At 34.6% G+C, this 13,516-nt stretch overlaps 1 protein-coding gene across 1 annotated transcript in view; it reads left to right on the top strand.

The window, feature by feature from the left end:
- The window catches only part of LOC142334826 (carbohydrate sulfotransferase 1-like), a 64,133-nt gene extending 52,947 nt beyond the window's left edge, over positions 1 to 11,186 (top strand). Inside the window, exons 3-4 of the mRNA XM_075383151.1 lie at positions 295 to 565; positions 10,850 to 11,186. Coding sequence (XP_075239266.1) covers positions 295 to 565; positions 10,850 to 11,181 — 603 coding nt within the window. The 3' untranslated portion in view covers positions 11,182 to 11,186. The remainder of the gene's footprint in view (positions 1 to 294; positions 566 to 10,849) is intronic.
- The last annotated feature ends 2,330 nt before the right edge of the window (positions 11,187 to 13,516 follow it).

Here is a 13,516-nt window from a genome sequence, read left to right as displayed (position 1 = left end):
GTTGAAATTATTGTATTGATCCTATCGGTAATTGAGGATATATTTTGTTGTCGTACATGAGGAATTGTACTAAACTGCCCAGGGTAGCAATATCACTCTACAAAATATCAAAGTCTACAATAAAAAATCTTGGTCTTAACTTACACAAGAACCCTACTTTCGTATATAATTGGTTAAATGTAATAACAGCTACAGTAATTTGTTAGTGGAGCTCGCCAGTTATGGTGTTTAGCTTCTGAAGTCCAAAACAAAAAAGTTGAATTTATTTGGCTCAGGATTTGGTTGAATTTTCAGGATACGCTTGCATTGTCGGATGGGAAAGTTAACTTCACAGAATTGACAAATGAATGCAACAACTCTGAAACTGTGTTGGTTATCAAAACCATCCGGTTGAACTTCAAATGGGAGACGAGGAAATTTTTTCACCAGAATCCTCACTTCAAAATAATTCATCTGTTTCGTGATCCAAGAGGCATCCTGTCATCTCGGAGTGACACTGCAGAGTTGATCAACAAGACAGGACTTCATAGCATTTGCGACATCATTAGCAAGGATGTTCAGTACGGTTAGAAAAAAATAAACATTTTTTAAATGGATTAGCCCAAAATTCATATTATTAATTGTTGTCAAACGAAGTTTGTAGTAATTATATTAATCCTGTGGTCTTTTTTATGCGATTTTGCGATTTATGTTGCTTGACCGATTTTTTGTTTGACCCATTTGACATTTCGTCTTCAAAAATACGCCTTACTGGTCTAAGTATCCGATTCACCGAAACTGTTTTGAGGACACAACTTTAATGTCTGGAGGGTGCTTCTTAGTCTTTGAATCTTTGGGAAAATACAGCACAGAAAAATTTAACATATGAGTACATTCAAGAAAAAATTAGAGAGGGGGGCTTCAAGGGGTGTGAAATGATCTTCTTCAGGGGTAACAGAAGTTTTGCTACCCTTACACCACTTCCCAATCCCCTTGGCAGCCCCACCACTCTTACATCGTTATACTCCCATGTCCAAATACTACTAATCTTGACCCCAATACTACTAAACTTCTTCCACGCCATCCAGTTGTCCTCGATCACCTGTCCACTCAGCAATCGAGAAATGATGGAAAATTTATAGTTTTGACAAATAAGTAGTTTATGAAAAATTATTTAAGAAATAATGCAGTAATTACAAACTATAAATTCATTATTGAGGAAATTGTAGCATTTTTGCAGCTAGCTCTAAGCGTTGGATGCCAGCGCAAGAGTATTTGTTGTTCAATTTTGAAAACGGAAGCATGAAAAATTAACTAGATAAAAAATTATTATTTGCAGATCCTGGTTAGGACGAAAAATTTGGTTTTTAATTGGTCAGAAAACAAATTGATCAAATAGATTTTGTACATCCAGAAGTTCGTTAGCAAACAGTATTTTTTATTATCAATTGAAAATCTGCTGACAAAATATACTCAAGCTATTTGTTCGCTTTTTAGCACACGAAAGGTAATTGAAGTAGACAGCCGACTCTTTTTACTCATGTGCTTGATAAGTGGCTCAGTCGACTGTAGCAAACGTTTTCAATTAAATGAACAGTTTATTATAACCTAATGCAAAATTTTGTAAACTTTCTTAATGCAATATGTTTGCAAAAATTTACAATTGATGAATAAACCTTCTTTCTGATTTTTCGCTGTTTTTCGGCTGGGGAATTTACGTTGTTTCGTCTCATTTTTAACTGAACGGCCTTAGACAACATGTTGCGTAACAAAATTAGATTGCGGACAACATTGAATACCATTGTTCAGACTTGTGAATAAACATAAGCCTGTGCTAACAATTGAGAAATTTTTAATTTCCTCGAGAAAGTAGTATAATTTAAGAATGCAAATGAATTAGTTTTTCTAACAATTGAAATTGAGAGGTTTGTCCTGGTAACCCCTATCCAAAAATAAGTACCCCTATCCAAACTCACGTCGAAACGCATAAGTTTGTTTTGTTTTTTCATACTCACACTTTTTTTAATGCCCCCATATTTATACTCTTTGACAAAACGGGGGAGCTCAGAGAACAGCTTTAAAATAAAGCATGTTGAAAATAACGTAAAGTACGGGCTCCTCAAAACAGGAAATATATGACTAATTGAGCCCAAAAAAGATTCAACAGTTCAACAATGTTAAAAAAGTCGCCGACAAAATTTAATTCTCCCATTGAGAACCATTAATAACCCCATTGAGATCTATAGTAGATCAAATTTATCAAATTTTATTATTAATCAATCTTCTATAAGGAAGAAACATATATAATATTTAGCAAAAAAGATTCAAAAAATTCAAAATTGTTACCTTGCCCTCAAGATCCTCTTGCATTGAATACAAAATTCAAAATTTGGAATTCAACTGAAATATAAAAATACAGCGCAAAAAAGGATTTATTTCAACTAAAAACTGTTGAAGGCTTCAAGCTCAAAAATTGTTGATCAGTCAACCAATCAAAAAATTGATTATAACGGTCATAATTCCAATTTGACAGAACTGTGAAATCCATTTCTCTGAGGGCTTGTTGGAAAAAAGTCTTAATTCAATTGCAGTTTTCGAATCCAGCACAAAATCCCAATTAAATCGGTTTTTGTCTAACTTTTTTGGTGAGGTGAACATATTTTCAATTCAGTAAAGCATCTCAACCTGGAAAGCTGTTGTCTGAACTTTAGTTAGAAAATTTCCAGTAGAAAGAAACCTATTTTCTACATATAAGACTAAACAAAACGCCAGGAGAGAGGAAAAATTATTCAAGAAACAGTTTTGTAGATTTCTTTATTATACAAGTTTGTAATGAGATGCCGAATACTTATGGGACTTTCAAATGCTTCTTTGAAATACTCAAATTGGTTTTCACATATTTTTCTCCTCAGCAAATTTTCCTAATTCAACTTTATTAATGATAGTCGACCCAGTGAAAAAAAATGCCAGCGCGATACGTGATATTACAACTGATGGTTTCCGCTAAATATCCGGGTGGAATCTAACTTAGGCAAAAACTTATCTTTTAAGATCGGCCAAAGTATAAAACTAACATTGTGTGTTCAAACAGATACCATCTTGCAATTGCTCACGAAAGAGTTTTGAAGCAACAATTTTGGTCGTATGTGTCCTTTCGCAAAGTACCGCTTCATCATTTTAGGGTGTTTTTTGGATGTTTTTGTACTCGATTGGCTGAGTTTAACATTAGCTCAGTTTTTTTTTCTCAAAGCAACCAATGAAGTGACCCGAACATCCATTTTAATCTCATTACGATAGCATCAATGTAATAATTATTATGTAAATATAAATCACGAAAATGAATATGTTAATGCGTAAGTTAGAGAAGTGAAAATTGGTTCAATGCTTTAAAACTTTAAGGATTTTTAACACGGAAATTTTATACAAATATTTTTTTAAATGACAGCAAAAATTATTTGCTAAAATGAGTTCTTTCTACCTTTTTAACAACACATGTTAAACAAAGAAGTTCAACAAGTCAAACCATCTGTGCTCCATTATCCAGTGTCGTTTAAAAAAGTTTATGCTTTTGGCAACTATTGGTTCTGTAGTGCTCATTGTTATGAACGAAACCCCAGACATTTGAGAATTTTTTATCGTGTAAGGTCTTACAAATTTCTTACAAAACTGTCTTACAAATACTTATAAGGTTATGCTTCGGCTGACTAAGACTGAAAGAGAAATTATGAGGTCTTACACGATGAGATAAGAAGGTAAAAAAATTGTATTAGGTCTCATAAGACCTTGTACGATAAAAATTCACCTTTGTTAGATCTTACAAGAGAAAAATTCTGCCTTAAAAGGTCTCACATGTTAAGAATTTTGCCTGACAAAAAATGTTTATCGAGTAAGATCTTATAGAAATCTTTTATGGAGATCTTGTGAGATAAACATATTGCGGCTGAGCTTAACAACTCAGTAATCAAATTGAATAGCGCTTCAAGGTCATTTCAAGCAGTTCAATTTAGAATAGCATGACAAGCAAAATTTAATGCTACATTCTACTGAAGCCATACAGATTTGTTTGTTCATTTTGTTCAACATTTATAGTTAGCGACTATTATTAGTACACAATCGTCATTCATGAAGTGAAACTCAAACTCGAACTACCTCAACCACCAGCAAAACAATACTACGGCTTAACAGTAATGCATCAGATTCTTTGCGATTGGATTGCGAATCAACCTGTTATTGATATAGAATATTTGATAAAACTTCTACATGGTTAACAAATTTCCCATGACATCAAAACTTACACTGAAAAGGTTACGTTATGGAAAAGTTTTTCGCATTCTGTCGACATTCTTATCTACCACCAATCAACAGTTGAATTTGACATGTAAATCCACGTTACTAGCAGCATAAAAGGAGCTTGAAAAACTACCAAAAATCAGAGAAAATTTACAATTTGGGTTATATTAAACTAACATACAGTGCGTATTGAAGCACACTTTCTTGAGCGGTAAATTACTTATAATCGTGTCTTGTTTCTGTAGATAATATTAGTGACTGTAAAGCCTAACTTTAATCTGACTTATTGAAAATAGAATTCACTTTGAAATTCTCAAATTTTCACATTGCGGAACCAAGTTCTAATAAGTAGAGTTACAGAGCAGATAAACTGTTCGTTCTTGTTTCATTCTTTTACCAGTTGCCTAGGCTGATTCCAGTTTCTTGATCGGTGGATCTGAAAACTTGTTTGCAAAGATATACAAGACTTTGTTTTTCGCCCATGTATTAAGATTGGGTATAAAATATAAAAGGTAGCCCCACAAACGCAGTTTACCCAGCGTTGTTTAATTTTAAATCAGACAGTAGGCCTACGTAACGTTCATAACCCTGTGAAATTTTATCTCACTAGTATTTGTGGTTAAGGAGACATCACTGAAAAACGTCTAATTTGAGACCCACTGGTTATTTGAAATTTTGGACTTTTGCTTAGTTGAAGCAAAGTTATTTGTTATTCAGCAAAGCTGAACAAGCAGTTATTTGACATTATTGAATATCAATTAATGCAACGGCATTCTACAGTATAGCGGATAATACAGTTCACAAAAGTTAACTGCAAAAACACAATATCCGGACAGATTTGAAACCGCTGAAACGAACTGGGCGGTGTAAAGTTTTCCTTGACTTTGATAGAAGAGCAGCCGTTACAAAACATTTGAAAGCTTTGACTCATCTTTTTGACACAATTTTTATAAGATAATATACGATTTCTTTAAGGATGGCATGTTCTGAACTTTGAAGACAATTCAGAGTTGTTTCCAGCAGTCGCCCAGGAGCGATTACAGGACTGAAAAATTTAAGCTCCCTTCATTTTTCCCCTCTCACCTCCCTCCCTCTTTTATTACTTTTTCTTCTACACTCCGCAGATTTTTTGAAAAATTACTAAGATCCAAGTTCCTTCTTTACATGGTTTTTCGTGTTCTTACGGTTCAGAGTAGAATTTTTCACCCATTACTCCTCTTCTTTTAAAGTTTTCCTTTATTTTATTTAAAAAACAATGTTTATTAGATACCCCTTAAGTTATCGTTGCTACTTATCTAGACTTTCACAGAACTGCCAGTTCTTTGAAGTTTTATCATTTACTAGTTGTTGTTATCCTAAAGCCAGATGAGCGTCAATAATTTTTACGTAAAACTCTGTGTTTAATTTGTACAAATAGCTCAAACTAAGGGATCTTTTCAACAATTGCCCCGCCCCTTTTGCAAAAGGGGGGCTATTCTTGAATAGAATTTAAGCGATCGATTTATTAACCAATCAAAGACGACTAACAACTTTCCACGTATGCGCATACTATGTTAAACTGAATAAAGTAAAATACGCCATGCTATGCCAATTAGCCGAATTGGAATACAAAGTGAATAGAATTTCCGACTGGCGGGTCGGTGGGCGCGCTTCGCGCGCGTCGCGGCTTCGCCGCGATAACCGACCCGCGATTTCCGGATTTCATCCCACAGCGCATGAGAGGCATGGCCGTGAACAGCGGTCCGCAATTGCGCTCAAACTCATATTCGGCTACATTAACCGTAAGCCGAGTAATATTGTCGTAGAAAGTATAGCAGAGAAGGGGGGCGATTCTCTACTAGGTACCAAGGGGGGGGGGAAATTGTTGAAAAGATCCGCCAAAAGATATATCATTGGTTCTCGGACAATATCAAGTTAGCTTTAGCGCAGCTTGCTTTATCACAAACAGCATTCCAGGCGTCGGTTGAAAACTCACTGGGCTTCATTAGTTTTTGTTCTACTTGGTTCGCAAAGTGATTTGACAATTAGAAGAACTAGTTAACCAAGTGAGTAAGCTATAAGACTACTCGCTGCTGCTCTCAGTTACAGTTTAATGGCTACCCGAGTTGCTCATCATACACAATTCTTAGTAGTCATACTAGGTCATACATGATTCCTAGTATTCATACAAGGTCATATGATTTGTATGATTTCTTAGTAGTCATACAAGGATCATATATGATTTCCTAGAAATCATAGAGGGATCATACAAAAAAATTCAAAGCCTAAAAACTGTATATCTTTCATTATTTTTGATGTTGAAGAAATTTCCTGGAAATCATACAAGGTCATGTATGACACATAAAACATTGATTTCTTTCACAAATTCCCTTATAATGTAGTCAGAGGACATAGTAAATTATTATACCGCATTTGAATTCCACGATTGATTCTTTGTGTGGGCAAAAAGAATGACTTTCCCACTTAAATGAACTCAGAAAATGAATTTGAGGTTATCTGCAAAAATTTTTCCAAATATTTTTTTTTATAAAAGAGCATTTATAGGTATAAGATGGCTTCAGAGAATATCAGAACATTATTTATCTATTTGGACTCACTCATTAATTGCGTGCCCAACTTTGCGAGTCCAGCTCTCTTCAACTCTTGCTATTTGATTTATGCTCTATCTCGATTAAAGCGTCAGTTACCTAGAGCTGTTACCAACTTCGAATCCAACTCTCTTCAACTCTTGCTATTTGATTTATGCTCTATCTCGATTAAAGCGTCAGTTACCTACAGCTGGCTCAAAAAGATTTACTTTACGTGTTACAGCAGAGCAAAATGGCGCAGCGGTCAAATACGAGAAAACGAAATTGACAATTCGAATCGACAGGAGTTCGAAGCCGCGAAGTATCAACTTGCGAATGTTTTCCTACTTTTTATATTTCTGCCACATGCGTCTCTTAAACTTATCAGACATGTTACGAGTATATGGCCAGCCGCTCGCTTAGTCAATTCGGGGCCAGATACAACTCACTTTTATTCCATTTTACTACTTTGTCTCCTTCTGTTCAGCCAGCCGCTCGCTTAGCAAATTCGGGGCTGAACAGATTACCAAAGCCTTCCTCCCTTAACTTTCATCCATCTTTTTCTTTTTAACTCTTTACGCAACACTTCACTGAATTATTTAAGCAACAGAAAAATCCAATATTATAGCTTTGTGCTGCGCGAGATTTGGTTCCAGTGGTTTTAAGGTTCAGGTTAGCGTAGCACTTTTAGCTCATCGCTTGTTCTTTTTTTCTATATACAATTAATCTTATTGGAAATGGAAAACAAAGTTTTTTTTATTTTAATTCATCCCTCGAATGAGTAACCAACGGCCCCGTCGCGATGACCGTCCAACGTCCATGACTGTAATCAAACAAAATATATTTTACGACCACGGTTCGATTCCCACTCTCGCCAAGGCTTCATTTCTTTTTCGTTTTAAATTTTCACAACTCATGTCGCAATCAGCAAATTTTATCAACATATCTTCTAAACTTGAATATTAACGAAACGGTGCAGCGGCTACAAGCGCGAACGCAAAATTGACAAATTTTACGACGGAAGTTCGAATCCCTGCTTTGCCATTGTCTCTTATTTCGATATCATTACAGCTTTTAGAACATGTTTTATTAATAATCCACTGGTTTAAAGAAAAGAAGAACAACAGTCCAAGTTGCAATGTGCTACGCGCGGTTTGGTTTCAGTTGTTTTACGTTTTAGGTCAGCGTAGCAATTTTTATCACATCATTACTTCTTTTAATTGAAGTTGAATACACATTTGTTTTAGATCTCAATCCTATTATCTTCAATTTAAACAAACTCTTTTTTCTCTTCTTTTTCAATAACAACAACGAAATTCTTCGTCTTTAAAGTGATGACATTCTACGACTTGATTTGAACCAGAAGACATATTCTATTTAGATGAACTCTAAGAAAGGTTACAGTGAAGTGAAGCACAATGGTTTGGTCCAGTGCACTAACCGATAAGCAGATGTGCAGAAGGTGGTTCGAGCCCCACCAAAGAACATCAATTCTTTCTTTTTTATTTTAACTTGCAAATTTATTTTAGTTTGTTTTTTTTTGTTTGTTTGTTTAGTATTGATCAGTTATTATAAGAGATTACTTACCTGAAGCAATTGAAACTCGTCCCTCACACTCTACGAGGCTAGCCAAGAGGTCAAACGACCAGTTCAAGTACAATGTCGATATCAGCCAGTAGAAGTCCTTCACGGCACTTGAAATGGCTGAGTCCACCTGACGCTGAAGAAATGTTTTAATACAGTGATTTCCAAAACTCAATTTTAAAAAGAACTCAAACTCTTTCTTAATGTAAATAAACTTTTTTCACCGAATGGTTGTACATAAATTGTGTGTATATAATTGCGTGCCCAACTTTGCAAATTTACAAAGGATATTGTACGTTTGGGTCTTTTGGCGGATCACAAAGTGATGCCGGGGAATCACATAAGTGAGTCCTTGCCGAATGAAATTTTTAAAAGAGATAAATGGTTTAAAAATCTATGAAAAATATATGTTTGATCCTTGGTATTCGTACTAGGATCGTATACGATTTCTGTGTAGTCATACAAGGTTAATATATGATTTCCTAGTAGTCATGTTTGATTTCCTAGTAGTCATACAAGGATCTTACTAGGAAATACGTTATGATTTTTATAATACCATATATGATCCTTGTATGGCTACTCAGAAGTGTTGACCCGGGTATACCTAAGATGGCTCAAATTCCACCTTGGACGCAAACGTTCGTCTTTTCTTATAACTGATTAACGTTTAATTTTTTAGATATCATTTAGAGCATAATTACCTGTTCAAAGTATGTATGTCATGCACAGTATACAATGTTATCCAAAACAAGAAATAATCACCGTTCGGATGGTCAATTTTAGCCAATGCAAGTCCTCCACGATACTTGGAATTGCTGAATACTGTTGAAGCAAAAACTCTTTAAACAGCGATATGAACAATTCAATTTTAACAATAACTCTTATGTCAGATTTCATTTTTTGATACATAATTTTTTGATGCAATATTTCAAATATTTTAGATTATTTTTTTCTGCTGATGGCTGTGCATAAATTGCTTTTAGACAAAAATTTACTTACGAACACAAACTGTTGTCTTAAATTGACATTTGGTATTTAATCAGCAGTAGCTAGCGTTCCGAAGCTGTCTGCTACGTTTTTCAAAATGATATTTGGATTCGATGTCGCAACCTGAAGTAAGACAGTGCTATAAAGTTTGCTATATGATATTGCCATCTTGCAACGCGCCAATGCAAATAATTATAACTCTTAACTTTCTCTTTTTAAGTCACACCTAGCAGAGAAAAATCCGTCAAAATTCGTTTCTCTGAGACCAAAATCCAAGGCGGCTATTGATTGTCAAAATACTCCACCCATAAAGATATAAGAGTGGGTTTGCAATAGTGTGTTGTACGGGACAAATTATCCCACTCTTCATTTTACCCCCTCAACAACCCTCAACGATGTATTGGGATAATAAGTAACTTATTTTCTCCCATTTTAAGCAGTTACAGACATCACTTTTACATCACCATTTTGTCACAGGTAATTTTTCAAAAGTCATAACCTATTGCAGCCCACTGTTACATCTGGTCACAGGGGTAATAACTCAAAGTCCTCCCTCTATCCCCCACGGTATTTTACCCGCGTTCTTTTGAGCGGATTAACTAGAATGTCGCGTTTTTTTCCTAGTGATACAGTGACGACCTTATTCAAAAATTAAAAAGATTGGGTATGATTTGACGAAGAGATCGACCTGTATGTTCAATTGGTTCAAGTATGAGGTTTAAGACGTGTGACCTCAACATGGCCTGCACTCTAAAAAATGTCTAGATAAATTGACCTGAAACGTTTGCAGGTAAGCGAAATTGCAGGTAACATTACCTGCAAAATTACCAGCAAAGAAATGATACGTGCAATTACGAATACGTTACCTAGAATGTACATGAAAACTCAAACTCAAACAAAAATATTAAATTAGGTTTGTAGATTTTGACGTGAAAAAACATTCAAAACCCTGATTGAAGTTTACAATAATATTCCACAATGGACGATTAGAATGATACAAAGTAAGTCCGAGCTGAAAACTAGAAAATTTTAGCAGAAATTAATACGCCCAATCAGCTATAATCATTGCTGTGGGTAAATAGTTTTTGTCATGCTCCTCTCGACTTTTTGTTATTGTTTGCATGGCTAAAATTGACTTTCCAGATAATAAGGGGGCGGGAAAGTGGTGTAGAAAAAGGTGGAAAGTGGGGTAAGACCTTTAGCGATCAAGCCGATTACTGAAACTTTTTGCTTTTGCTTATACCCCCCAAAATTGCCGGTGAACCGTAAAGCACGCTGAAAATCCAATTTATCCCAAATAAGGATTCCGTGTCATTCGATAAATCTTCTGCCGATAATATTAACTAGCTAGCTGTTTTTTTGCAATTGATTGATTGCTATTATCGCAAGAGTTTTGTAAAAGGTTATTGAGAATTATTATTGTCTTTTTTCCCTGGATTTAGGTCTGTCGATCAGAAGAAAACTGCCTCAAAATCGCTACCTACTGACTTCATATGAAGCATTGATTTACAGTCCAATTAATGTTACCAAAAAAGTTTACAATACTGCCAATCTGCAGATAACTGATCACATTCTGCACAAAGTGTACAACCTGACCAGATCTAACACGACTATTATTGGTGGTTACAACTCTTCATTGCCCAGGAATGGAACGACTAATGTTTTAAGGTGGCAGAAAACACTAAGCAACAAAAATTTGAACAAACTGATAAGCAACCTAAACTGTAGGTACTTGATAAATCTAGCGTACAAAGAAGACTTCCAACAACTGTGACATAATTTATAAACATGAACTATTTTAATACGCTAATAACCGCCGTCAGAATTTGAGCTATATTGGAGCGCTGTCTTTTTTTAAGATCTGTACTTAATTTCAAGACTTTTGAAGTAAAATGAAGTATGGATTTTGGTCACAGGAATCAGTAATAAGAGCAAAAAAACGAGTGATTTTTTTTAAACTCTAATTTAAAGTGGAGTAAAAAAACGGTGATTTAAACAAAAAACACAAAAAATTGCTTATCGCTTGTAGGGTTTTTTATCTGAACTATCTTCAGTTCAATTTAACTTCTGTTTCTACTGTTTTTCTACAACTTTTATTGGGTTTTCTGAAAATTCTTTGAAATGCAGTTCAGGAGTTGTTTTGCAGGGTTTTTTATTCGGTTTTACCTATTGGTGAGGTTTTTAGTTTTACATAAATCACGACTTGCTTGTTTCACTTCAGTTTTCAATTACTCCCTGATTCAATTGAATTGATTCAAATTCTTTCAATCATTGACTTGCGCAATATAGCGAATGTCTTCAAGGTCAAAAGAAAAGAATCGTTTATTAATGCCACGATAAAACGGTTATTAAGGCATGGGGTCACTCAAGATTGGGATCCGTTCCGTTTGTGCCCCCCAGCTTATTGGGTGCATAATATTTGCGCCACCAGACGCACGTGCCATATTTTTACATAATGATTTACTATGTAATGGCACGTGCTCTGTAACTGGGGGACACATAAGGTGATAGGGGTGGGGCGGGGGTACAAATGGAAAAGATCCCAAGATTGTTAGAGTAAATGCTTTTTGGTATTGGTTTTCAACCTCTTTTTTGGCCTCATTTTTTAAATTAAAATGTAGTATAGATGTTTATGATAACTCAAACCCCACATAAAAGTGCAAAAAATTTTGAAAAAATTGAAAAATAAAAAAAGACGCTCAGCCTCAATCTGTTTCATTTCTCTAATAGGCTCCGTCAGCTTCTCAGTAGTTATTACTTGGACGCTCTCCTTTTTTTACAATGCAGGAACTTGATTGTAATCTTGCTTTGTCTTATTTGCAAGAGATTTTCACAAATTTTTCAATGACATTGATCTTTCAAAACGGGATGATAATAATAGTAACAACTATTAAAAACAATAATTTAAAACAATTAAATATACCAATCTCAATTTTGAATGTTAAGACAATTTTTCGGATTGTAATCCAGGACATGTCCTGCTATGTTTTTTGTTGTAAGACATTTTCACTCATTTTTCGACGACTTTGCTCACTCAAAACGCGATGAACAGGGAACGTCCAGTGGGCATCAGGTTTCAGTAGTGACCCAAAGGTTACATTAGCAGCTTTTGAAAAACTTCGAGTTGTACAGCTGCTGAGAAGACCTCAATTTATGGCTGAAAGGTCATTTTAAGAGTGGTGCTATTTTAGGAGTGGTTCAAAATGGTGCAATTTTTCAAGTTTATTTGTATCATTCCCGAACCTGTTTTCGATTATTCTTGAATTGCTGTTTGTCAAAGTTGATAAGTTTCTTTTGCTAGACATAATTACATTTTGTGATCGTTGTTCCAGCTACATGTTTTGGTACTGCAAGCAAACACGAAAAATGACATTACGTTTCGAAACTTTTGCGGCTGTTTTCCAGCCGCAAAATTTTTTTTTTAATTTTGTCATTTTGTGGCTGTTTTCCAGCCTCAAAAGCCAGAAAACCTCCTCTAAGGCTTGATAAGAGACAGATTAATGCCTTGCTTCTAGTTGCAATGAAGTGAGTTTCAAAATATAAATATCAAGAGTTTTAGCATGTTTTAAAAAAAAAATTTTCTTTTAAATTTTTTGATTTTTGCGTTACTTTTTAAAATTTTTTCATCCTCATGGAATGGCATAAAAACCTCTGATTGTTTTGATAATAGACTATTGTTTATTTCCAATTGTCAACGGTATGGTTTTTAACTTTTTAAAATCACGAGTTCTAGCAATTTTATTAAACTTTGCAATTTTTTTCGAGTTATTAAAATGCTGGAACTTTTTCCAATTTTCCAATCTCAGTTGCCAAGGGGAGCCTCATCTAGGATTTCATTTTTAGTTTTTGAATTTTGAAAAGAATTGTTTGCAAAGTTTAATAAGCGAAATTTTGCACTTTTGGTAAAAACTTGTTCTTTCTAAAAGCTTTCTGAAATTTAAGGCCATTTTCTGAGTTTATCAAAATTTATGAGCCAATAAAATTTTTAGCAGCTTTAAATTGTTTAATGGATAGCTTCCGGAGACAATAAATTGGTTCCGAAAAAATTACTGTCACAAATTTCAGCCATAATCCAATAAAAATTTCAATTATTTTCAATTTTCTTGACA

This window comes from Convolutriloba macropyga, chromosome 2 (assembly GCF_964194025.1).
Source record: "Convolutriloba macropyga chromosome 2, txConMacr16.3, whole genome shotgun sequence".
In the NCBI taxonomy this organism is placed as follows: Eukaryota; Metazoa; Xenacoelomorpha; order Acoela; family Convolutidae; genus Convolutriloba; species Convolutriloba macropyga.
Note: the sequence above shows the minus strand (reverse complement) of the source record. Positions and strands in the feature narration are given on the sequence as shown.